The 26,339-nt window shown below is 39.0% G+C and overlaps 2 protein-coding genes across 2 annotated transcripts; one reads left to right on the forward strand and one right to left on the reverse strand.

The window, feature by feature from the left end:
- Window positions 1-504: 504 nt before the first annotated feature.
- Window positions 505-6,855, forward strand: RB195_002889 (uncharacterized protein; the record flags this gene model as incomplete). The annotated part of the gene is made up of 18 exons (XM_064200348.1): window positions 505-600; window positions 667-859; window positions 953-1,107; window positions 1,166-1,272; window positions 3,407-3,551; window positions 3,812-3,931; window positions 3,992-4,103; window positions 4,181-4,326; window positions 4,740-4,789; window positions 4,905-4,992; window positions 5,091-5,180; window positions 5,293-5,453; window positions 5,545-5,618; window positions 5,881-6,012; window positions 6,167-6,307; window positions 6,375-6,463; window positions 6,524-6,655; window positions 6,796-6,855. The coding sequence occupies 18 exons, from the start codon at window positions 505-507 to the stop codon at window positions 6,853-6,855; spliced, it is 2,091 nt and encodes a 696-aa protein (XP_064056229.1).
- A 1,241-nt stretch (window positions 6,856-8,096) lies between these two features.
- On the reverse strand, window positions 8,097-21,775 carry RB195_002890 (uncharacterized protein; the record flags this gene model as incomplete). The annotated part of the gene is made up of 7 exons (XM_013444896.2): window positions 8,097-8,192; window positions 8,477-8,552; window positions 8,643-8,790; window positions 9,485-9,552; window positions 13,972-14,050; window positions 16,577-16,681; window positions 21,694-21,775. 7 exons carry the CDS (start codon window positions 21,773-21,775, stop codon window positions 8,097-8,099), a joined length of 654 nt encoding a protein of 217 aa, XP_013300350.2.
- Between the last annotated feature and the right edge of the window lie 4,564 nt (window positions 21,776-26,339).

Raw genomic sequence — 26,339 nt, forward strand, 5'->3', positions numbered from 1 at the left:
CGGGCGGTTTTTTACGTCAATTAGGAAGAAATGGACGGGATCAGCCCTCTTCATAATCTACGATCCCATATACGAATACTCCACCTGAAATCCGTACCACCTCAGATTCGTGGATGATGCTTTTAAGGTTAACTGTTAAAGTTAGTTCAAAACGACCTAAACCTTGGTGCAATTGCGGTAGCAGTTGCGCTCGAAATAGGTCATCTCTGATTGTAACTAACGAGGGTTCCACTTTAAACACCACCATTCACGCAGTTAACTGTATTTCCTGTTTTTCTTTGTTTTTCTTTTCTTTCTTTCCAGTTCTTTCTCAATGAGATTCCAATGTTCTTTTTCGTATGAGACCAAATATTCATAAATGTTGTTCGTATGTTTAATTGATATAAAGTTCATCTCACTCGATTTATCGCTCGGTATTTCAATGATCGTGAGGGCATTTATGTTGTGTTGTTCGCTTTTAAGGGAAAAATGCGATAGCAAAATCCGTATGGTCGCCTGAACACAATGAAATATTCACTCTATCTGGCAAGAAAATACGCGGCTGAAGGATGGTGGGACCGTGCAATTCGACATTATCTTACTGTGCTTTTCACCTACCCTGTAAGTTCTTGGAAAATTGCAGAAAAATACAAGGGGTACGGCTCCATCTGACCTTGTATGTTTCAGAATACCGAACAACGTGAAGTTGAGTTCTCGGACGAATTTCGTACCGTGCTCGAAAGTTGGATGTGCTATTCTCGAAATGCAGAGTCTTGTCTAAGTGCCTTATTTGCTCCTATTCTGAATCTATTCCCAAAATCCGTCCCAATTATCACACTTTTGTCTGAACATGTTGCAGGAAACGCTTTATTTTCGGCAGGTGCGAATGACCTATTGTTTCTAGAGCTGTTTCTTCGTTTATTACTTTTTTGGAGAATATGACTGTCTCTCTACTTTTTATCTGCTTCTTAAGATGAAGGTGAATCCGGAATATCCTCTTACGACAGTTTGAAAGCTGCCATTAATATTGAATGCGATCCGCTAATGGCTGCTGTATTCCGTGTTTCATCCGCGAATGTTAGGAGTTGTGACTTTGATCAATGGCATATGCTTATGATCAACGATAAGGTGAAGCCTTTGTATCTGTTTAATTTTCTTCAGAAAATGTGCAGTGCTTTCGTTTGAGGACAGGAATGAGAAGTTCTTGGATGCGCTGAGAAACACTATTGTACCAACAGACTATGTACTTGATATTGGCACAGGAACAGGACTGATGAGCGTGTTTGCTGCCAGGTCAGTGAAAATTTCTGGGGATTTCTAGTCTTGCCCATGTTCGACTGTCTTTGAATCTCGGCATGTTGAAACGTAGTTTTAACTGATTTCCTTGAGCTGTAGCCAAGATTGGTATCGATCTTTATTAAACAGCGGCTAACGTTTCGGCGATATCGCCTTCGTCAGAGCCGGAAAACCCAAAGCCATTGACCATCCCTCAAGCGCCTCATCACCCTACAGAAAGCACCCAAAGGTAAGCAAACCAAACAGCAACACATAGGCAGTACACCTCATTAGCTAGACTTTAACTAGCAACCACCACACCACAACTACGAGTCACAAGGGTTTTATAGGGACCCACGGCCCGCCCCGTAGATCAGAACCCCATAAGTCTGATGGGATAACTCGTTTGTGATCGCAATGCACTCATCCTTCTTGTTCATTTCTGGACTTTTGGCGGTTATCCAAAAGGCCCTTTCTGCGTGCTGTGATTTCGGACTCGTAGGATAATATACGAACTTCACCTCACTTCGGAGTTTGGATACATATTCTAGTGTCTCCAGTGGGGTGAAGGTTTTTGATTTTGCGAGTCCGTCTAGATGCTCCTTACCCTAATACACAATGGGCGTCCCGTTTCCCCTATATAATCGTCACCGCACAACCTCACGTGATACGATACACCACTCCCGATATCATGCAATCACCCTCTCGCCATACGGGCAAACCACGCAGCTGGGAGTTGTGCAGAGTCGATCATACACACGGTTACGTACCAGCTTCGCCTTGAGGTTTCGAGGTATTTCCACAACCCTCACGTCATTCTTTAGACCCGCTTTTCGTAGACAGCCCCGTACTGCTCTGCTCATATCATCAGATATATAAGGTAAACAGAAAGGGATCTTCTCTGGGCCATCCACTACGTTGGGTCTTCGAGAGGGATTTCTAGTCTTCTGAGAAGTTTCTTCTGCCTCAAAGTTTCAAACAATCACTGGAAACAAAGTTGTAGGCGCCGAACGCCGGATGGTGTGTAGTTTTCATGTTAGACACAAGCTTAATGTCACTTAAAGGCAACATATAATTAAAAGTGGCGATGTTGGAGTCTCTATGGATAAATACAGACTTCGGGGTGTAGATTTCGGATATGAGCGTGGCCCGCTCAATTCCCTTTAATCGTTTTGAAGTACGGTATGGCGAACATTTGTTCCTGAGAGGTACGTCATAACCAAGCACCTTTGTACACGGTCCGGTTCTCTCAGCAGCATATTCATTGTTTCCACCTAAGTAGGCCGCTGTAGAGACTTCATTGATTTCCAACCGCTCGCTCGTGGGTGCGGCACATTTTCGACGGAGTCACTCCCATATTCGTTATCTACACCCTCTATATTTCCCTACTCAGACCCCAAAATCGTCAGTTTCGTGGTACGCTTTCTTTGAAGGGGTCCAATTAAAAAGCTGATGAGCGTGATTCCAGTGTTTGAACGGTTTGACCAGATTAAAATAAGAAGTGAGCGTTTTCTTAAGCACTGTCAAGTGTAATATTAGAACTACTATAAAATTGTATTCTGGCTGTGGCTGTACTAAATGTAGAAGTTCATTTGGATCTTCACTTTTCATCGATATGGAGAACAAACTAAGTCCCACATATTTTTCCTTAGGTTTCAGATCTGAGTGAAACATGCCTTGTCGTTCTTGATTTTTTTTTTTAATTAAGTCGTTGACCCATCATTAACTGTTGAATATTACAATGAACAGAAAGACAAAAGTCTAAAATTAATGTCGTACATACTCTCTGTGGTGTCATTTTTTTCTATTTTTTCCAAGTTCGATTCTTTGGAATATGGGCTCTTTGAGGTTACCTTTTTCATTTTCTTTCATTTATTTTATTTGACTCGTCTGGGTTTCTTGTTCGTCCTTTGTAGTTACATTGATGAACAACTCTAACGGAATTTTAGGGAATACGGAGTTGAATTTTACAGCATAGTCCGTGATAGAAAAGTTGATTTAGGAGGTTTCCAATCTGTTCTCTCAGTGGTTCATAACCCATTAAACGAATTTAAATTCAGTCATTATTTTCAAAGATATGAAATAAATTACGGGCATAGTCGAGTAAATTCTTCTCATAAGATTCATCTTCCACTGCACTGCTGAAATTTAGTTGTGGCGCTTCAAAAATTTGTGCTATTGAATCCAATTCTTCCCTCTACAATCTGGCGAAGCGGATTCTCAGCTTGAATGGCGTTGACAGTGCCAAGGTGGTCCGGGATTATTCGTTCAATTTCCACCCTGAAGATGGAGATTCGGTATGCAAATTTCAGGCGTGATTCAAAAGCTATTTTCCCTCTATTTTATTGTATAAGTTTGTTTTCAAATCATATCTCTTCTTCGAACACTTTTCTTTTGATTACAGAGAAAATGTTCTAGTGAAAGAAACCTCTGCTAAATACCTAGAGGAAATGTGTAGCTTCCTTTCGCGTCAGCTTGTTGTTCTTACACAACTTCGACTTAGACCTGTGACAGTGTTTCAGTTTTATGTTTTTTTTTAAATGAAATTACTTTTTAGGCGGACGTAGTGGTGTCAGAAATCCTTGACTGTTGTGCGTTTGGTGAAGGAGTAATACCAACATTTCTGGATGCCCATTTACGACTTGCAACCAACACAGCACGATTTATCCCAGCAGATGTAGTTACATATTCTGTTTTCATTTGAATGAAAAATGATTTCAGTAGCATCACTGTTCAGGTCACTCTATTTGCTACACTTATCGAATCGCCAACGATTTACCTCAGCCATGCTTTCACTTCACCATCAGGAAAGGAGTTCCGGTCGGAATATGTAAGATGCTCTGATGAAAGTGAGTTTCTTCAATAACTTCTTTGTTCTGCTTTATCCTTTAGTTTTCTGTAAAGGTTTGTGTATTCCTTTTCTTAGCACAACCCGAGCCTTACTGGTGTACAAGGATATCAGATCTCCCAGACATGAAAAAGCTTTCATCAGCCCAACAAGTGATAATGGTGGATTTCGGGAATGTGAACCAACTTCACGCGTGCATAAACGGAGTTTCTGGTGGCGTCAAGGTAAAATTTCTCCACAATACTATTGTTTAGCTGGTATAGAAGTGGGGAGTTTTTAAGAGGTTCTCAGTTTTCTCACAGCAGAGGTGTGCGATTATCTTGAGGGAAAATGGGAGCAAGTAGTGAGGTATCATCTTGAGTTGTACACGCGAGTGTAACGTTCAAATTCTGGTTATTCTTGCTACTATGCGATAGAGCTACCTTACTCACTTTTTCTTTATTTGAATTACTCGAACTTTCGCTCTCTCTAATTCAATTGAATGAATTCTCGTTTATTCGAATCAGCTCGGCTGTTCTCTTCACAAATTTTGAGTAGACGTTCGAGCAAAATTGATTATAGTGTGATCTAAATCTGATGAATAGTGCATGAATTTTTCTCCTACCATTTCTTCCTTGTTTTTATAGACATCTTCCAGATTCCTGTAATTTCTTCTGGAACTCTCCATGCTGTATCGGTACACTTCAGGTAGGACTACTCGTCACTTGATTTCCTTGATAAGTAGTAATAACATGGTAATAGGTAGTATTTTTCTAATAGTGTGGGTGTTACTAGAAAGCTTTTTTTAACCATTTTTATTTAGAGCTCTTGTTTGGGGAGATGAATACATTGATACCTCAGAAAATACGTGTTGGGAACAAGGGATTTTTCCACTGTCCTATCCTATACGGGTGAGTGCTGCTTTTTTTCTTGCATTTTTTTTTGCATTCAAGATGTTTGTTGTGCAATAAATTTTGTATAAATGTGTTGTATTGCTCGTTCTTTTTAGGTTAATGAAGGCGACAGCGTTACTGTTAGATGGACTCTTAAAGGGACTAGATTTGATATGGTATTGGAATTACCTCTAAATGCTGATGACGTGAGAAGGCTCCTTTCTTTAGCAAATTTATTTTACATGATATCATTTTGCACGGCACTTTGAGGTGTCTTGCATTTATATAAGCCTTTTCTTTGACTTTCTCCAGCTTCAGTTACCTCGAAGCCGCGAACTCGTTCTAAGAGGCGAACGGGACTATCGCACAATGAATAATGATATGCTGCTGTATGCTATTACCCGCTTGCTACCATCGGTCAGTAGGTATTCATGGAATTTGGACATCAATCTCAGTGATGAGGAAACAAGTGTAGTAAGGTTAGTTCTGCTTAAAATTCAACATAATAACATTTTAAATAAATAATTTGTAAAAAAAAATGCAGAAATTGTATGAATTTAAGCTTTTCAGGAACCTACCACACTTCTTGATAGACTCTAAGGATATTGAAGGGGCCTTCGGTGGAGAATTAGATGAAGCCAATTGTGAGTTTTGCCTAATTGTCTTTTATGAAGAGGATTATATGTTTTTTTGACTGAAAAATGACTGAAAAATAGTTAACATGTAAAGAAATTAAACAAAAATGTTCTCTTTTCTAATTATTGACGAAATTTCGTCATTCAATCGTATATCATTTTGTTTTGTAAATGTAAACCCCTTTAAGATTCCGGGTCTTTTTTTTACATTCCTAAATTTAATTGCTAAATTTGTCATTCCGTTTGAACAGCTCAACAATTTCCATTATAGCCGACTTGTCCATTATTGTGTGGCCGATTCGAGCAGATGGATCAGTTAGTGAAGTGTTTTTGAATTCGCTACGATCGCTTCGCTCTAGAAATGATGTGCCTCCGTCATTGAAATACTGTGGATTTCTTACAGGTAACAGTATTATCGGTGGAAAAGAAATAATTTTAATGTGAAGTTGGCTTGAATTTGAGAAAACAAATCACTTCTCTCAGAGTTGTATTTCATATGTTGACCTTCAAGTACATGCCTTATCGTCTGTTCTGCAATGTCTTTTACGTATTTATAGATCGTCTTTCTGCACATGGTGTCCTCGTTTCCTCATCCAGACTATCGAAACTCACAAGGGTGCAGCCCAGCTCTTCGTGCGGTGCCGACTTATCACCCATTCGAATGTATAACCTTTTAGAGTATAGAGATATTGATATATGTGAGTTATTTCAATAAAGGATTTTGCTATCAAGGTGAATTTATCCTCAAATGCCTTAATTTTCTAGCGACTTTTGAACACCATGTATGTTCGAATGAATTTAAGTTCCTGCACTTAGGAGAGGAAGACACTGAGCTGCTGACGAAAAGGATCGAGGTAATTTCGTAGTTCAGTTCTGTCAATTCTAGTAGAAGATAAATATTTAGAAATTTTCAGGTCAGGTGTACCTGTGCTGGTCTTGTTGAGGGTGTTTTATATTGGTGGAATCTGGAAAACTACTCAACACGTCAGGATCGAGGAGCTTTCTTTATTTTCAAGGAACCTATATCCGTCAGTGTTGGAACCGTGGTGAGTCACAGATAATGAGAATGATTTAACCATCAAAGAAATTACGCGAGGGAAAATATAGTAGGTAAAGTACGACACACCAGTTTTCTTCGGACAACTGATGAGAAACTAGCAGATAAATAACATTGTACCATTTCCAGCTGAGCATCACCTGTGACGTCTATTGTGGATCTATTCTTCTATCTGCAGAGATTGTTTAAAGATTGAGATTCGAACATCGTCCACCCAAAAATTTTGTCCAGATCTTTCCTTTATTTTGAAAAAGCTGCGGTTGTCTACGACGCAGCTTTCTTGGAACTTTCTTCATTGAGATTTCATGATTTCGGAGATTTTGCTCGTGTTCATTGCTTTGTACATAATCTTTGTTTTTCCATGGATTAGTTCTCATTTTGCTGTCTTCTATTTCTCATGATTTCTAGAAAGAGTCGTGTCAAAATGGAACGTCTTGTAGTGCGGTTACATTCGAACGGTTCGTACGTTTGCGCTTGAAGTGGCGCGGTGGTGCCCTCGTTCAGCTTCACAGATGAGCTGAGCGAGGATCATACCGTACAACCGCTCACGCAAACGACAAATCAGGTCGTTTTGATCTGATTGCATGTGTGCTCAACTTTTGAACCATTCTTCTTCATTTGTGGGCCTAATGGGACATACTTCGGAATTTCTAATATTTTCCGTGGAGCCTTCGGCGAGGAAGTGCTTATGTTGACGATAGATAAGTACATAAATACGCTGATAACAAGTTGCAAAAATTGGAATTCATAATTTTTGAAGTGATGAATATGATTTTTGCTTTCCTTTGAACATTCGTTGCGACGATTATGAACAAACAAACGGTAACTGTCGCAGACTTGGGTCCGCAAATGCAGCACAGTTCATTTATTCTCAAATAAGTCCGATGCCTCATTGCCTTAATTTGAAGTATAGCACGGTTTCGGTAATCCAGTCTGATCGTTAATACTGGTTTTCTGTGTTCTTCTTTCTCACTGTTTGTAGTGTATGATGTCGAATTGTCGTGTTACTTGGTATGCAATTACAGACGTTTCTTCAAATCACCATATGTATGTTATTTATGAGTCAAAGCCAAGTAGTTGTTGTAGGAAATTTCATCAAATTTGACGTGTCTTCATGAGTAATTCGAACTGCGACATTATTTCCTTCATTTTTTATTTCATATTTTTTTTACAGTTCCTGAACAAAATTAAATACTAACTACGATCAATTTACAATTCTAACGAAAAAAAAGGAAAAAAAATGGGCCCGCTTCTGAGAATTGTGTGGATGATGACTTAATTATTGGAAATCAAAAATTATTTCTTTAGGAGATAAGATCAAATAAGATTTTGGGTTTGGAGAAATTTTAGGCGATGGTCGTCATAGATCCATGCTTCTAATAGGTCTATGGAGTGCTAAAAGAGAGGATGTACTACAAAAAATGCTAAAATTAATTAGTTAGCACACAACGTCCACTCCTTAATGAAATGTTGTCCATAGCCATTGTGCGATCTTCATCGGATGAGTTGAAGAATAGCAGAAATATCTGAAAATGATGACTTTATTTAGATTTATCTATGAGGAATTGTCCAAATATTTTGATTCATCTATGAACGTATGAGGAATCCCGAATTATTATTATATCTGCTCTTATTTCACGATGCTATTCAGGCTCTTCGTTGTTTTGCTTACTTTTGCCACATTCACTGAAACTGGAATTACAGAAGGAAGGCGAAAAAAGAATCTTTAATATTCCAGATGCAACTATATTCCTTATTTTTAACAACGGTGTAAATTCCTTAAATTATGCAAAACATCGTCATATCTTACCCGTTCCGCCCGTTTCACCTTAATTTTTGCTCTCACTCGATTCCATGATTTCGGCGTAATCTTCTGTGTTTGACACCTGAAGAATTCTCGAATGGCATATGCAAAGAAGATCTCTGTGAAGCGGACCTCTGTCCATTCATTAGAATAAATCCGTGAAATAGCTCACTTTTTTAGTGTGTCAATACAAATCCTAACGTCTATTCCTTCCGTAGGATAAACGTCCACCGATAAAGAGATAGGACCATCAAAAGGACCTCGTCGATACAAGCCCGAATGCGTTGACGATGTGATTCGTGACAATCCATAACGATTTTCTGGAAATGTTTGATTAGTTTAGATTTGGTTGAGTGGATTTGAGTGAAGTGTCACCAAAGTAGAGTTTAAACATCTCTGTCAAGGTTTTAGGCAACCAGTGGTTACGGTATATCCATAATTTTACGAGTTATCAACGGGTATTCCAAAAGTTTCTGCACAGTTCGTCCATATTGCGGGGTTTATTTGAAAAACGTTTGAGGTTTATGAACGCGCGTGCACAAGGTTGGCACCAATTTATTGGCAACGGAAGGATGAAAGTTTTTGTTGGCACTAGGACGAATTCGAACCTTCTATCGACCGTGCGGTCACATCGGAACTTCTTACCGACTGCGCTACACCCTCCCACTGTGCTGTTTGCGGGTCAAAAATTGCGTGGTTTAGGGCCATCAGCGCACCTTACTAATAGTGATTCCAGTAATAATAATAATCGATACTAGATAGTCTTTTATGTTCCTATTTGAGGGGAAAAATGGACGGGAAAACAATGGTTTGAAACTATAATAATCTGATGCTGTGAATAACAACTATGCTACCGGGATGAAATATCGATGGATGATCGATATACTCGTTTGTGGGACTGTGATGCAATAATGCTTGTAGAAACACTAACAAGATTTGTTTCTTCAAAATCTCCCCGCCCCTCCCACCACCCCAAGAAAGAAAAATAAAAAGGAGAATCGATCGACGACTCACTTTGATGCCGCTTTGTGGCGATGCTGACGTTGCCAAAAGTTTCATTCAAAACATGCATATCAGTCCATCTGTGGGAGATAATTGTTTCATAGATCAAAAGTGATCACCGGTGTAATCGGAAGTAATCGATAAAACGCACCCGCATTCTGCATCTTTTTCAAAATCGCACAGTGATGTTAGACATGGGGCACACCGACAGGTGACCTGATCACCTTCCGCCTGACAACGTCCCGAACTGTAAAAGTGCAATGTACTCATCCGATTACGCTTATTGGACTAGGAACGTCTGACTATTTGTTCTTCGGATTATTCTGTGGTGAAACTAGGGTGACAAGAGGTACGCGAGGGCTCATCTTTAGTAAAAAGGGAACCTTTGAGAAATTTCAAAAAAACATAAATAGACGTTTGAATTTCTCCACAAAATACATGAATAAATGAGATAAGAGGTTGAATGAAGCTACATTTCTAGACTTTTATTTTACGAAGTTTATACAGGTAACTACTTTCATTTGCAAACATCGTCACTACGTTTTTTTTTACTCATTTGCGCTTATTATTTACTGTTCGAATAATGTGAAATAAAGTAAAATTTCTTTGAGGTGCTTCCAGCTATTTTGTGAAAGACAATGAGAGAAGAAGCATCTTCTAGACTATTTTATTACTTTCTAAAAACTCATTTGTTCTTTAGAAAATATGTGCCAGAAAATAAGCTAGTAGATATTTAAAATGATGACACTGAAAATTTTGCTCAAGTATGCAAAGTTTGTAGATTTTCAACCAATTACAAATCCGATAAGTTGTACTCACTTAGCCAAAAAATGCTAACGTTTATTTATTTATTTATTTATTGATATAATGGGGAGAAGGCTGAGTACAAAGTTCACAATTCCTCGCAGAAGTGAAGTAGATCAAAAAGAACATTTTCTTGATATTTCAATTTTTTTGTTCCGCTAGGAAAAAAATACATATCTTATCTTACTCATATCTTGTTAGACATTATTACCCAACATAGCCATTTTGCATCCTCGTTAGGTTGTGCCTAGGTCCAAACTCTACCTATTACGTTCATTCTCTTCCTCGCTTTATATTAGGGTCAAAATGACATGAAGCATGGTGCAGTTGCGTAAGCGGTTGCGCTCAAAGCGGTGCGGTGGAGCTAGTGGTTAGAATCGAGGTGGGACCATCGCAACCTACAGTGAAGAACGGTGTCAGCAAAGGTCCCCCTGGATTCTAACCCCTACGCTCCGCCACACCGCTTCGAGCGCAGCCGCTTACGCAACTGCAACATGCTTCATGTAGTTTTGATCATATTGTATGTGTACTCTGTTTAGTAGAACTATATTTTGTTATACGTCGTAGTCGGTTTCGTCATATTTAGACGTTATAGTGCAGCCATCACCAAAATTTCTTGGCTTTTAAGGATATTCACTGTTTCAGTTGGGATTCAATTAGGAATGACTTCCAAGCGATGTGCTAAGTGCGGAGATACTCGTTGTTTCTGTGCTAACACAACAGATTCATCGCCATTCACTGACCTGCTTGTATCGTTTGTTCTGCACTGTCGATTGCACACCTCGTCACCATCCTCCCTGGCACAGATATTTGTGTCCTCCTCCTCCTCTTCCGCTACTACTGCATTGCCGGCGACAATATGTCCTCCATCCCTCGGCAGCAGAGCACGTTTGGACGTGACGTCAGTTTCCGCTCGTGGCGTCAACGACGCTTTGTCGTCTGATATACGACTGCCACCGTCGACACGATGCATCGGCGATCGTCTCACTTGACAAAGGCATCGTTTATGAAATGGAAATTCGTGCTGTCGAACACATCGAGCTGATTTGCTGGAAAGTTTCGAGGAGATCTATGAACAAGATGAAGCTAACTGGACCAGCTTACCCTGCAGCACCATCACTGATACATTTTTCACGACACTGTAGCAGTCCAACTCGTCCAATGCACATACGATCATTTGGGACGGTTCCTTCGGTGGCATGGTGCACAATTGTTGTGCACTCACCTGAAAATACTGCAGCATAGATGCTTAACTCCTAATAAAACACTAACGAAGAGAAAGTTATTTTGTGTGAATAAGGAGTACTCCTTATTTTGGTTAGCCGCAAAGTAAGGGAATCAAAAGAATCAATGCTTTATCTAGAAATCTCGGTTTCACAATAAAATCAACCAATCAATCATGTGCCATTGTCAGAAAGTCGGATGTAGCTCGCGTTCGTTCTGGATCAAGACCATTTGGTTCACATTGCGAGATCACGGGACAGTGTTTATTTAAGACTATAAATGTAAGACGAAATTTTGATTACATTAAAAGCGCACTTCAAGAGGCATTTATTATTAAGAGTTGTAAACTATTAAAGTGACTTAAACGCGATGCTGAACAGCCTATTCGAAGAGGCGTTACTTCCCCACAGTCTGATTGGTTAACGAACAGATGTTACATCTGAATGTGGCGTCAAAATAGTAGTTGCCCACTAGCAGTTTTCCTGGCAAAAAATTGCAGGTTACAAAAGTAACAGTGGTTAAGCCTCTGTGTCCTTGAAATCAAAAAAAAAGAATAAAAGGGATCTAAAAAGGAAAAGGGGGTGAGTGTAGCGCAGTCCGTTAGAGGTTCTGCTGTTTGCACGATCGATCGAAGGTTCGAATCCGCCGAGAAAAAAAATCCGCCGAAAAAAAAACGAGATAAAGTATGGCGCGCTTGGAGATAGCGGTTGGAATAGAGATGGGACCATCGCTAACTGCAGCGAATACTGATGCTGGCAGGGGCCCACGACGACACTAAACACTACGCTCCACCGCGACGCTTCGAGGGCAACCGCTTACGCAACTGCACCTGGGTCATGTAGTTTTGACCTTGCTATACTCAATGATGTCTTCAATGTGTGAATTACAACGAAGACTTTTCTCTTGGTAACCCTGATGAACGAGACTTTTGACGGAATGCCCCGAAGTAATGCGTACAAACGCGTACATGTTTTGCTTACAAGATTATGAAATTATGTAACGAAATTGGTCGAGTCATTGTGACAATAAAGGCTAACGGCTGAATTAACAAGACAGTGTTCCACCGAAAACATGCATTTTGCAAATCACTGCATAACTCATCGTTATATGCTGATTTGTAAATAACAAGAAAAACTCCATGTTTCAGGTCACTCCTAATTTAATATGCTTCTGAAACACGCAATTAAAGCACATATATTCGTTATTGGGACGTGTGCGGTGTAGCGGTTGGAGGTTCCGCTTCCTGCACGATCGATCGGAGGTTCGAATCCGCCCTAGTGCTCACCAAGCCTTTCATCCCTCCGGGGTCGATAAATTGGTACCAGACTTGTTTGGGAGGATAAAAGCACTGACTTGACACATCGGCTAGCCACCGCAAGTCACTGTATAGGCCAGTTACACGTTCGTGAACCTCAAACGATTCTGAACTGAAGTGAACGTGGTGGCGCATCGCAAGCGGATTGATTAACGCCAGACACTTTATCCTTCTATTCTTTTAAAAATGATTAGTCACGCTCATCTATAATTTTCGAAGTAATGACTTCTGACTTATGGAGATGAAGAAAGATATTTCAGAAATACTGCTAGTTCCGAACCTAGGATGAGTTTTAACGGTATTGGCACAATGACAAAGGATTTTCAGCTTTATCAATCAGTGAAATTTGTGAAGATGCCCACCTTCGCGACAAAACCTCTTCTTCAGCGCGTCGCTGTCACTGCGCAGTTCCTTGACATGCTGTTCGGCTAACAGTGGTTTCTTGTTAGAGCTTCCCAACAACGTTTTATCCAGTTGCATTGATATCTAGCAAATATGTAAGTTACATGAAACAATGACTATACGAGGGCTAACAGCTTTGGTCTTCCCGATGATCATTTCAAAAATCAATTATCGATCATCCACTCACGGGAATTGGTTTCGCCATGTTAGGAAAACGCCGCGATGTGGTTGATGTAATTCGTGCAGGTGCAGGACATTCAGTGAATTTGGCGGAGACATCGTCCAACAGTATGACGTCACCGTCAGAGACATTGGTGAATTTGAACGATATCTTCAAAAAATCACATAATAACCGTACAACTAGATAAAAAAGGAAAACAAACCATACGTTACCTGAAAATGTGAAGTTTGAGGTATCACTTCATTAATCCATCTTCCATTTGAGATCCGTAATGGAGCACACATTGTCGCGTCCTGTTCTCTGAAATTTTGTTGGGAATAATACATCAATTACGTCCAAACATACTAAAAGAGGGTTTAAGGTGATTCGGTGATCGGTGATTGTAGATTTCTAGATAGATTTACAACCAGGACTAGAGGAATACAGATGTTCCACATTTTTTCGATACCATCTGTTCGATTTAAAAAAGCTGAAGAAATTGGGTTGTGTGGAGGTTTTCATTGTCCTTCTTTAAGTGCCTGGTACGTAATTGCACAAGATGCACAAGCGGTAAAGAATTATCCGTACACGTACTTAAAACATAATTCCGCGTTAACCCAAGGACCTCGCCATATTTTTGCCGTCACATTTAAGGAGTCGACAGAGCAAAGCGCTGAAAACGAAACATATGTGCAATGGAGTAAATTAGGAATGCAAATAAACAAAAACAAAAACAACGAAGGAGCGAAGGAATAAATTATACATCATACCAGGGCAAGTGTCAAGCTGCAGTACTCCAGTTCCTCCTTTAGCAACGGCCACAAGATAACGGTTAACTGAAAAGAGGATTAATTTTTCACACAACTTGAAGGTTATTTTCGAAAAAAAAAACATATGGGTGCAGGTACGTAATTTTACGGATAGATTAGACCAGTGAAGAGGGCCAGAAGAGTGAGTAACAGACAGGGAAAGCAATTTGAGTTGCTACAGACGCGTCGCGGTCGCCGGCGTAAACATAGGTGACTGGAATTACACGTGTGCAACTGACCTGGCGCTTCTCCAGGTGCGAACGGCAGTTCTTTGTGAGGTTCGGCGACGTACCATTCGCCTTGTAGTCGTTGCCATGCGCACGCGGAGGCACCGAACTCGTCCCGACATGTCAATGACGCTTTTGACGGCTAAACAGATAACTTCGTCATTCGGTCATTCGTTCGAATATTTGTTAGAGCGTTCGGAAAAACAAGAGGAATGTCTTTTTTAAGGTATAAAAAAAAGATCCCACCCATTGTGAAAATGATGTCTCAAACGAGTAAACTTGTCACGTATCAATAAATAGAAGAATCAACATATTGCTGAGAATTCTCAAGAAAAAAGTTCTTTTGCGTTATTTTCCAATGTTACACTCCGTTGCGAAAAACAGTACCTCAACTGTGTAATATGTATTTTCAAAATGTCGGACTTCTATATATGAGTGATTGCCATACTTCGAAAAGAAAACGAAAAAGTTAACGTGCACGTTGTTTTTCAATCCTTATGGGGGTGCGCCTACGCGTTCGACTTCAACTCGGACTCCGTCTGAGGTTTATGAACGCACGTACAACCTCAAAGTAACCAGCGGGGGATAGCCGATCTGCCAAGTCAGTGTTTTTATCCTTCCAAACAAGAGTGAGATCAATTTATCGATCACTAAGGGAGTTAAGTGAAACCCAATATGTGCCGCAAAGAACATCTTTCCCCGCCCAGTTTCGTTCGAGTAGATCACGTAGGAGACTGCAGCGTTGTTCTTCTGCTACCTAGCATTCAACTTCTATATTGGGTGTCACCCAGTGTACAGCGTTTGCTATTGACTTAAGCATTCCTGTTTTTCTCCAGTAGCAATAAAATAATTTTTGCCAGGTCTTTAATGCAAATATCAAAACTCTACTCTCACCTTAGAACATGCAGCGTTCGACGTCAATGCTACAAGTGTTGAGTGAGTTGCAAGATCCCGCAGTGAGAACGAGCGCCTGCAAATATGCCACAACGTACTGTAGAAATAAATGCATAACAATATGTAATTAATGGCGTTAAACCATCTACTGTTATCAATCGAAAAAGGAACTCACTAGGAAAAAATATTTATTTTAGTCTAACAATTTGATCAACATCATGACATCGTGTTGGGAAATAATCAATAAATCAATAATGTCCACTATACCGATGCACGTTTTGTGCATGGCCAGGTGCACAGAATTGTTCCGGAAGATGACATTTGCAAATGAATGATTTAATGCCGAAGAACGACAATAGCGTGCCTGAAAATAGTCACTGATTATTGATTGATTGCACTTATCGGTGAACGATGGAATGTAAAGTTACGCCATTTTTTTACCACCAGATTTTTCTTGTTGCTTCTTCTTCTAGCTTCCTATGGTTTGATATGGAAAATGGGAAAAATCAGTAATTGGTGAAGAAGATTCATCTCTTCTCCTTTATCTATAGGACCAGTCATATTTTGTGCTTTTTTGTTCCTCTTCTCGGCGGTTTTCGAGTCGAGATTAAGGAGGCGGAAGGTTTCGAAAAAGACGTAAAATAAAATAAATAAAATAATAGTAAAAAAGTTGGAATGAATTAGAAATATAGAGTAAGATATCCAAATATAAAAAAGGAAAATATTATAATTTCATTTAAATTACAAAAGGTCTGTTAAATAACTATCCGAATTACACACTCAAACTGAAACGACGATGATACCCAATGATTATCACCTTTTGTTAGTTTTAAGAGTTTTAGTGGTTTTTTTTTAGTTTTTTCTTCCAAAACGTAATAGAGAACGTTTGAATAGAGAATAATCAAATGCGAAGGTGAATTGAATTTAAAAAAACATGAGAAATAATCTGTATACACATCATACTTAGAAAAAGAAATAAGTAACCATAAAATGGAGTTTTGACCGGTGGTAAAAAGATGCATCTTGCATCTGTCAACGAGCTGTGTCCCGATAACAAGATCACACAACGAGGATTATCGGCTACCTGTGCTTCTCAGATGACATCCGCTGGATAATCGATGTGGATATTCACGTTGACATCGCAACTCACAATCCTTGTCGAAACCTTCACGTTGAGGACATATGTCTTCAGGAATCTCTGAATATGGGAGAAATTAAAAATACCAAATAGGAGACCAGAAAAACTGTATGCAAAGTTTTCAGGATCACTTTTTAAAGTAATCTCCAGTCTTAATTCTACTGGTTTCCAACGTGAACACTTTTCAGAGCACACGTAACCATAATGAGATTTTTTATACTTTGCCTTGGTACTTGCTAAATCGTTCATTTATTGGATTAAAAGCAATCAGCTACACTGCTTGAGTGTACCAGAAAGCGGTGATCTCGACATGAATTGTGACCTCCTAAGAACTCCCTGCGAACCATGAAGCACAGCCCGGTTAGCTCAGTCGGTAGAGCACCAGACTCTTAATCTGGCTGTCGCGGGTTCGAGCCCCGCATCGGGCTTACAATTTGCAATTTCAGATTCGATAGGCCCAAATGTTAATTTCATCGTATTCCTTCCATTTTCCGCCTTAGTTCATCTGTCATAGCTATTCTGGCTGTTGATTAGCTGTCAGCGATCTCGTTAAGTTAGCCATTAGTCGAGAAACCCGTTCAGAAGCGGGCGCACAACAGCGAATGATATGAAAACTTCCGTATCTGCTGCTATTTTCTTGGACAGGATTACGCAAAGCAATTTCACCATAATATATCATTTAAGACTAGCCGTCGACGCGGAAGATGCGAGAGTGATGGAGATGACATGAATATCGAACTGCAATGAGTAGTTCCAGTGAGATGCCACCAGGTATTTGGAGGGGAGAAAGTTTCGAGGGAAGACGAAATACTTTCTCCTCTTTAAACGCCTCTTCAACTGAGGGCACTTTGTTTTTTTCAGGATTTTCTGGGATTTCCAAGATCTGATGAGGGCGATAACGTTAGCTGCTACTTAAAGGCATCAAAAGGCATCACCCCACGAACCTGGGGTGGTACGGGTTTCATGTGGGTTATGCCTATACGGGGTAGTAGAATATGGGAAAGGGTGATCCCGTTAATCTCTTCCTAATTGCCGTAAAAAACGGCCCGGAAGATGCGGCGCGTCCACAAGGCTGGCGCGCTCCAATCGAACTCGTAGAAAATAGCGCCCCGGAACGCTCGAAGCCGCATTTTCCGGGCCGTTTTTCACGGCAATTAGGAAGAAATGAGCGAGATCATACCCGTTTCTGCAGTCTACGATCCCGTATAGTTTTTGATCATCGGAAATCCATATCACGTCAGATTCGTGGGGTGATTTCTTTAATAAAGAAAGATCAATATCAATCTTCGGTACAGTTCAAGCAAGTCGATCAAGAAGAAATAATTTCGTTAGAATTCCTCATAGTTTTTGAGGCACAAATAGAAATTCTCATGATTTTTGCAGCACAGTCTAGAACACATTGATTGCCAGGACCTTTGGAATCTTCTACTCCCTCGAAACAGTACCAGCTCTACAAAAGTGAAATTTTTCATTAAATTTAACCTCTTTGGGCCAATATTCCACAACTTCAAGATGGATACAATCAAAATTATACTCTTCTTGAATTAAATAATTTCCAATTTCTACTTCCTCGATTTATGATTTAATTTAAATTAACTTAATTAATTGATTTAACGTCCAAGAAGATTTTTACACTTTTTCTCGTTGCCGTTCTGTTCAGAATCCTGTCCAGCTTCTTTTTGATGAACGGATATCATTGTCTTTGCAATTTTTTCAGCTAAAAGATGGTTTGATGTAGGGCCCATTCGAAGCATATTAAAAAAAAACTGGAGCATTTTCGAGAGATCTAAAACCCCTTAAAAACTTCCAAAATATTTTCTTTAGATGTTTTGTTCGCATCGATAATCCTTATATATAATTATAATCATTATTTTGAAGCAAAATGCGAGAAAACTACAGCTCTCTAATTTCCAAATTATGAAGATCCTCCATCGCGTTTGAACCCTTAAGAAGTGCCCGCACTTCGTGTAATCGCACTGTTGACCATCCGGTTTAAGGATAAAGCAGCGGGAAACCGCGCAAACCACTAAAAAGTGGAGCAAAAATGTCGAAAGTCGACAATCGAACGACTTGCTAGATCGTCACCTCAGATAGTGTTGTAAAACTGGATTATGCGAATTTGCTGTGAAAATGCGAGAAAATCGAAATAAAAATTGAACATCGTGAATTCAATTCCAGTTTTCGAGTTCAGCTCTCAAAATGTGAACGAATACGGAAGAGAACAGTAAACACAGCATCGAAGGAAACATTATGAACAAGTGGAAGGAACTATATGTTTCTAGAAGCATCAAAACAGAGAAATTAGGAACGAAGAGAAAACAGAAAGGTAGCAGAAAATCAGAATGGATATATAAGCTGCGTTACTCGCTATTTTACGTAACATTGCAATTCCCTTCAGAAAGAGTTTTGGAGGGGATTATATGTTTCTATAAAATAGAGGTAGATAAATTAAATAGAGGTAGATAGGATAAATTGTAAAGCATAAAGAGAGAAAAGAACAGAGGACAACAGAATATTTGATGTATCAAAAGCGAGTTGTATTACTTGAAAGAACAAGAGGTATGAAATGGAAAAAAAAACAATGTCAGAAATGTTTTCAAAAAATTAACATAGAGACGGGAGATGGAGAGAAGAAAGACCCCAGAAACGATAAGAAATATAAAACAAAGGAGAGTAATAACAAAAGATTTGTGCAAAGATTAATGCCAAAATGCAAAGACTATGCCGAGGCGATAAAAATCGAGTGAATTTATGGATATACAAGAGATTTTTTTAAACAAAAGTAGGGAGATCAACAACTAAAGGAGTGACCGACTTTTTCTGAAGGTTTTTCTCGGTCACGCTTTTCTTTGTCTGCGTTAACAAGCAAAGTTTATTAATAGATAATTGAGGATCTTCTTTACATCTTTTTACTCCTCTCTATCGGTTTCTCATTCCTCGTCTCGAATAGCGGCATCTTCCTCAATTAGTTTGCAGCAGCTAGGCGACTCTTTATCCGATTCACGTGTCTTTTTGTGTGTAATTATTTTCGCCCGCGGTCAGATTATGTCAGATTTCTATCATAACATAGGCATTTAATGAAAAACAAGTAAAGTAAAATGAATGAGTTTCTGGATTTTGCATCAAGAGAGAGCAAAAGATGTCGGAAACAATTTAGGCGAAATTATATCATTAGAATATAGCTTGAAAAGAACACTACAATCCCACGACTACAGTTCATCTATTAGTTTTCGCCTTTCTGTAAATACCTTTTTTGTTTATTTGTTTATTATCGTATTTTAGAAAATACATACTCATGCACCTATTGATTTGGTTCTTTTACTTACCTAGTTTTGTCTTGAGAACTCATTCAATGCTTCCTCTTCGCTTAGTCAAATGATTCATGCAGGCGCAAGTAACCAATTTTGCTCGGATGGCCTTAGCTTGAACTACACTGGAACATTTTCGTAGATAGGAGGAACTTCTGTTCAGCAGAGGGCGTTCGAACACTGCAGCGGAGGCGTTGCGGTCATTTGGACAGACATAAGTGCCGGCGACCTTATAGATGAGAGATGATCTTCGTTTTTGTTGCAATAAAGGTAGAAAGACATGTTCTGAGGAGTTCTGGAAAATTCCAAAAAAAAAAGAAAAGAAAACTCTGATAGAAAATAGACGGATCTAATGCCATTCACAGCGAAAGTAGCTTTTAAGTATAATCCTGTTTTCTCTTTCAAAAAGTTCATAATAAAAAGTCAAACTTTAAAAAACCACAAAAAACAGTATGGACAAAAAAAAGACGCAAATTTGCGGAAGATTTTGCTATGGGTAGAAATTATTCTCTACCAGTTTTATTGCAATTATGACCTTTTTTGTCGTGTTTTCATTGTTTTGCACGCTATTTTTATTCTGGACATTCCCTATTTGAAACCTATTCAGTACAGAGAATTCAAAACCGGTTCACAATTAGCAGAGACGCAAAATTCCGTTTCTTCGCAGAGCTACGCACATTTTTCCCTCTTCACACAATGTCGGTGTCACGCTGCTAGCGCTAGTTAATTGCGAGCAACGATTCCTGAATGGCACGCGTACTTTTCTCTACGGGACGAGATATCCTACGATTACATGGAAGAACGATCGTGAAATCACGTTTTGTGTGCGATTTCATTAGCTAAACTAGATTTTCATTGCCGTCGGTTTGGGTCCTACCCGGAAGCGTGGAGAAGAAAAGGAATTCCAGGTGAATAATAAACTATCAGAGTACTTCGAGTATTACAAATGGGAAATTTCCTTCCAAGTTTTCTTGCCTCTTAAGGTCGTATTTTTTAAGAAGAAAATTCCCACTTGAAATTTCTGCACAAGTAGATAATTAATCATGAAATCAATGGCCTTTTTTTTTGGGGGGGGGGGGGGGGGGATTTATTCAGTTTTCTGGAATGTGGAGGACACAAAAATGTGGGAAATAAGCGTGTAACCACAGCAAATCAAAGAAGTGGAATTAGTGGAAGAAAAATGATCCAAAAGGTTGTGAGTTTCAGTCGCAACCAAACAGGATCCATCATAAAACGTGCGGACTAGTTTCTTTTTGTCGAATTTCCACCACAAATAATTTTCTGACGGACTAGATCGTTGACCAGCTACAGGCAATCTCACTTTTCGAAAAAATTGTGTTGATTGCAGTCTAGTTTTATGAAGGAAAAATTGGTGCAGTTTTATGAGTTGGGATATAATGGATAAATACAATGAGCAATACATCTTGAAGGTCATTACCCAACATTTTGCTTGGATGAGATCTTCCAAGTAGTTGACCTACAGATTAAAGGCATAACCACACGAATCTGAGGTGGTGCGGGTTTCAGGTGGGTTATGGTACTCGTAGAAAAATCAATCCAATCGAACTCGTAGAAAATAGCGTCCCGTAACGTTCGAAGCCGCATCTTCCTGGCTGTTTTTTGCGGCAATTAGGAAGAAATGGACAGAATCATCCTGCGACCCCGTATAAGCATTACCCACCTGAAATCCGCAGATTCGTGGGATGATGCCTTTAAGGTCAAACTTCCATTGATTTCGTTTCCATAGAAATCATTTTAATTGGATGAATTGTTGGTAGTAAATTATGAGGCAAAGTGAGTGTAGTACAGATAACTACGTCAATGTCATTATAGTTGCTACTTTTTATTTTTTCTTATGCTTTTGGAAAAGGGATTTTTTCGAAGGTGTGAAGATAGAAGAGCGTGAAATGAAATTCTAAAAGAATAGTCTTGAATCGAACATTCTATTTTCAAATTCGAATCGAATTTGCAATCGGTCTCGCAAGCAACATTGTTCGTATTACCGAAGAAAGAAGCACTCATAACAAATTTGTCTCTTTTTTTTTCTTTGAAAAATCTGCATTTTAGCGAGAAAAACTCAGAGAGTACCGTTTTATGATAAGAGAAAAAGGAGGAAGATGGGGAAAAGCGAGAAGAGAGATCCTAAATAACTTCTCAGATAATCCACCTGAGTAAGGACAAACTGACGGACGTAGCGTACCTACACAATGGCTCTCTCTATCTGAAAGGATGAAAATGACAAGTAATGTCTGAAAAGTGCTGAAGATTTGCAGTGTAGAGTAGAAGTCCACAAATTTTCTTGAAGATTTTAACATGAAAACTAGTACTGATTTGATTAGAATGATTATATATTAACTACATAGTACACACATTACAGTACTACACTTTTACTGTCAAACATAGCGCAATGTCTACCAAAGTGGGTCGTACGAAAATTTCCCGTAGAGTAAATATATATATATATATATATATATATATAACATCAAGCTGGCGGTGGTATATATCTTTACAATTCTCTAATTTTTATCGACTTTTGACTACAGCGCGGCTCCTCGACCGCACACTTTTCAACGATTAATTCTCATTACTTTCTTATTTTTTCAAAAGTTCTTTTCGTACTTAATAGGACTATTATCTTCGAATAATATTACACACAAAATGGACCGCGCCAGAAACGCAAAAAAAAGGAAGCGCCAGAAACGCAGAAAAAGGAAGCGCGCTGTCGTCATTGGGCTAAATATATGAATAGGAAATAGCCTTTTGATTTACTTTGAAAAACTGAAAAAAATAGACTTGATATGTGACATGACTCAAGAAAATTGTATCATTAGTGAAACTGATAAGGAAATAAACTCGAAGTGTTTCTCATCCCTCCCTCTCTCCCTCACGCTCCGAAATACATTACTCAGAGCTGTGTTTGAATCACACCGATGATGGCGCAACAACGAGGCCAAGCCATGATTTGGATGGAGGATTACACCATTTCCTGATTCTGGACGCTACGTTCCTTTCAGCGAGGAATCGGCCTCGTTGATCCCTCACATTGAGGGCAGCGCGCGGATTGACGTAACCGTTTCTCGACGCAACAAATGGGACAACCATGTGGGGATGATGGAGTGTTTGATTTTCATGCAAATTCTCGCTGTTTCTAGTCTCTTATTTGGAAAATTACCACTTCAAGGAGACTTGTACGAATTGAAATCCAGACAATTTTCAACAGATGCAGTACCACGAAGAAGAAAATACGAGAAAAAGGCGTAAAAAACAGGGGAAGAAACTTCAAAAAAAAAAAAAGTTCAGAAAGCTATCCGGCGGAAATGCACCACAAGGGAAATCAACAGAGCGAATTCAGCGAAGAATATGGTGAACCAGACACAATAGCGTAAATTAATGAAGAAAAGGTTGAACTGTTGACTGGAGGTTATGAATAAAATAAATGAATGAATGAATGAACGAGTGATTGAATGAACAACTGTATGAACATGATCCAACGGTGTTGAAGAAAACTAGTGGATGAATATTATATTGTTCGTAGGTAAAAGAGAAAGATGACAACTGCTCGACTTTTAGCTTTCGTTATACGCAGCAAAGGGAAAGGAAAAAGTTGTGGGAGAAAACTGAGATAGGGAAAAAATTCTCGCTACAGAAGAAAAGCAGCTTTGCAGCAGTCCTTTCTTGTCGATACAGTCATCTTTGCAACGCTACATAAAGAAAATTTCAGCAAATTAAGAGTTTGTAGAGTTTCTCATCAAAATAAACTCAATGCACTACTAAAGTGCTCTTTTGTTGATAAAAGAAATAGTCCCTAGTTCGCTTAAAACACCTTCATATTCATAGTTCCTTTCTATTTAGTGGATAACTTCCACAAATCAAGCATATTGTCAGGAATAATCTCAGCTTAAAAATCGTGCGTTAGGAAAATGATCGAAACCTACCTCTTTCACATGAAAAAACAGCTACAGTTACATTTAGTAGTAAAATAAGCCTAAATAAATGAGAGGCTATCCGTAGACGGCCGGACATCTGTGCAGCGACGGCCAGAGGTGGACGACGACGGCGGCGGCCACACCTCCTCGATAGCCGCGACCACCACATTGGCGTCATTGGAGACCAGTCAGTCGAGCCCGAATAGATGGATGTTTAACTGTGATGACCCCAGAGTCTATTTATACCGATGAAAGATGCAATTTGGAAGGATCGTGATGAAAGACGTGAAATTCCAAACAAGTATGAAGTCAACCTTTTAGTTTAGTTTTTTTTTGAGTTTTTCTTTTAAATTTTGTCTTTTGAAAGAGATAGTAGTGACCTTCAAACACATTGCTCAAAAACTCACCATATTATTTCGGTTGGGCTTTATCTTTAGTTATTACGCTCCCTTCAATAGCGGAAGGTCTCTGGTCGACCATATCCGCACGTATTGTCGTAAAAATGTTAGATAGGTGTCCTGGGAAATGCTGGAGAGTAGTACTAGATCTGAAGTAACATAGTAATTTTCTGTTGTTGTGACTAGTAACGAATCTACAAAGCTAAAAAATCGATACGAATGAACTTTAAACATCTCATAGGACAAGCGGCTTAATAAATGGCAGAACATTTAAGAAAAAAAAACTAATCAAAGGTTCAGAAACAGGTGCCGAAAAGTTCTTGTCCTTCTGATTCAAGAAAAATCTAAAAACAAATAACGCTCACGAAATGCAGGATTTGAAATAAAAACATGGAAAAGTCAATATAAGATAAAATCAAAGATGAACAAAATCGCAAAACAAAATTGATCAGTGAACGCCTACGGAGATTATCGCAATGTATTTCAGGCCAAGGTTAGAGTGAACCATTTTTCTGACGTTTTTCGGCAAGCAATGTTTGCCTGATCCTAACACGATATTTTTTTTCGTGCTGTCCGAACTGGATAGGCTTTTTGAAGTGCAAAGCTAAAAAGCTGTAAATTGCTGTAAATTTGTGGAGAGATAGGATTTCTGCAAATATGAGATTAAGATTCGTAGAACGGATGGTTATAGACTGATAAAAATTGACAGACTAGAACTGGAAGAAGCAGTCGATATATTATCGATCGATGCAGTGGTCAAGGATAACAGATGTTGCAGTTTTGCGATATTTTCAATCAAAAGGCTTTTTCTTTGCAAGAACATTTGCACCCTGCTTTCTGCGGGACTTGCCAGAACGTTCGGATTTTTTCTTAGAATAACAAACACTACTATTAAAGGACATAATAATGGTCCTCCGACAAATTGGTTTGCCTAAAGGTTGTAAAAAAGCTAATTGTACAGTATACGCTAGTAGTATATGTATGTCTACTATTAGCTGGCTATTAATTAGTTACTGCCTGTTTGAAATACTTTGGGAGCGGGTGTAGCGTAGTGGTAAGAGGTTCTGCGACGAAAGCACAGTCGACAGTTCAAATTCGCCCTACTGTCAACCAAGTGTTTCATTCCTTGGAGTCGAAGAATTGGTTCCAGACATGTCTCAGAGGGCGAGAACGCTAACTTGATACATCAGCTCGCCATCCAGTCCAGTGTAGGACAGATACACTCTCATAAACTTCAAGCGATTCTGAATCGAACTTGAACGGTTGGTTAGGTGTCTCAGAAGGAATTATCTTATCTTTACTTTATCTTTTTTTATCCTTCATGTCTCAAAGGCCTCACCTCTGCTAACGCTTAGATTCATTTCGTATTGTCCTCCTATAGAAAATTAAGTCGAAGGTAAAGGCTTTCTCTCTTAATCGTCATCAAGAGAATGAAATCTCTAAACTCAAGTAAAGTAAAACAAATTGTAACAAAGACCAGCGCTCCTGTTTCAAGGTCATACTGTCAGGTATTCAAACTCAATACCAGATTATTATCCTGACATTTAGTTCACTAATGCCCTTAATCGAAAGAATTTCCAAAACATTCTCGTCCAATACATTAGCATAAACTGGTTTTTAGACACAACGGTTCGACACGATTTGAAACCGGAAACGAATAAAGTAGTGAAATCTCGCTCGTTTTTCCGATAACAATGCGGATATCGGGGAGCGAAAGTGAGCGATTATGTGACGACGGCGGAGGTAAACGAGTAAGATGAAGGAAATGCCACAATCGCTCACCGTTGCTTAGGAATGTTCAAACTTCTACATAAACAAATTGTCTTATTGTCCATGCCTTAACAATGTCTTATTCACAAAGAGGAGCGCTTTGCTGATGTTTCCTTTCTCGACATTCTTTTGGTTACTTCCTTCTAACAATAACACGAACAATAATTTCTTTACTTTCTAAAATGACATTCATTTTGGAACAGCAATAACATTTTTCATGTAGTCCTTTGTCGGGAAATCTACTAATGTAGTCTTACTCAACTAGAGGAGCACTCTGTTGATATCAGTAAATTAAAAAGCGTTTGAAAAAAAAAAAACAAAATCTTTGAAAAAAATCAGACCAGTGTTGATTTTACTATATGTTCACTTTCCCTGCATTTGAGCTTTTCAAGTTCAAAGGATGAAAAAAGTTCAATAAAGAAAAGTTCTGATGATCTAGTTGTTTATGAGAAATCAGTCATGTTATCTTGTCATGTCACCAACTGCAGAAAT

This window comes from Necator americanus, chromosome IV (assembly GCF_031761385.1).
Source record: "Necator americanus strain Aroian chromosome IV, whole genome shotgun sequence".
In the NCBI taxonomy this organism is placed as follows: Eukaryota; Metazoa; Nematoda; class Chromadorea; order Rhabditida; family Ancylostomatidae; genus Necator; species Necator americanus.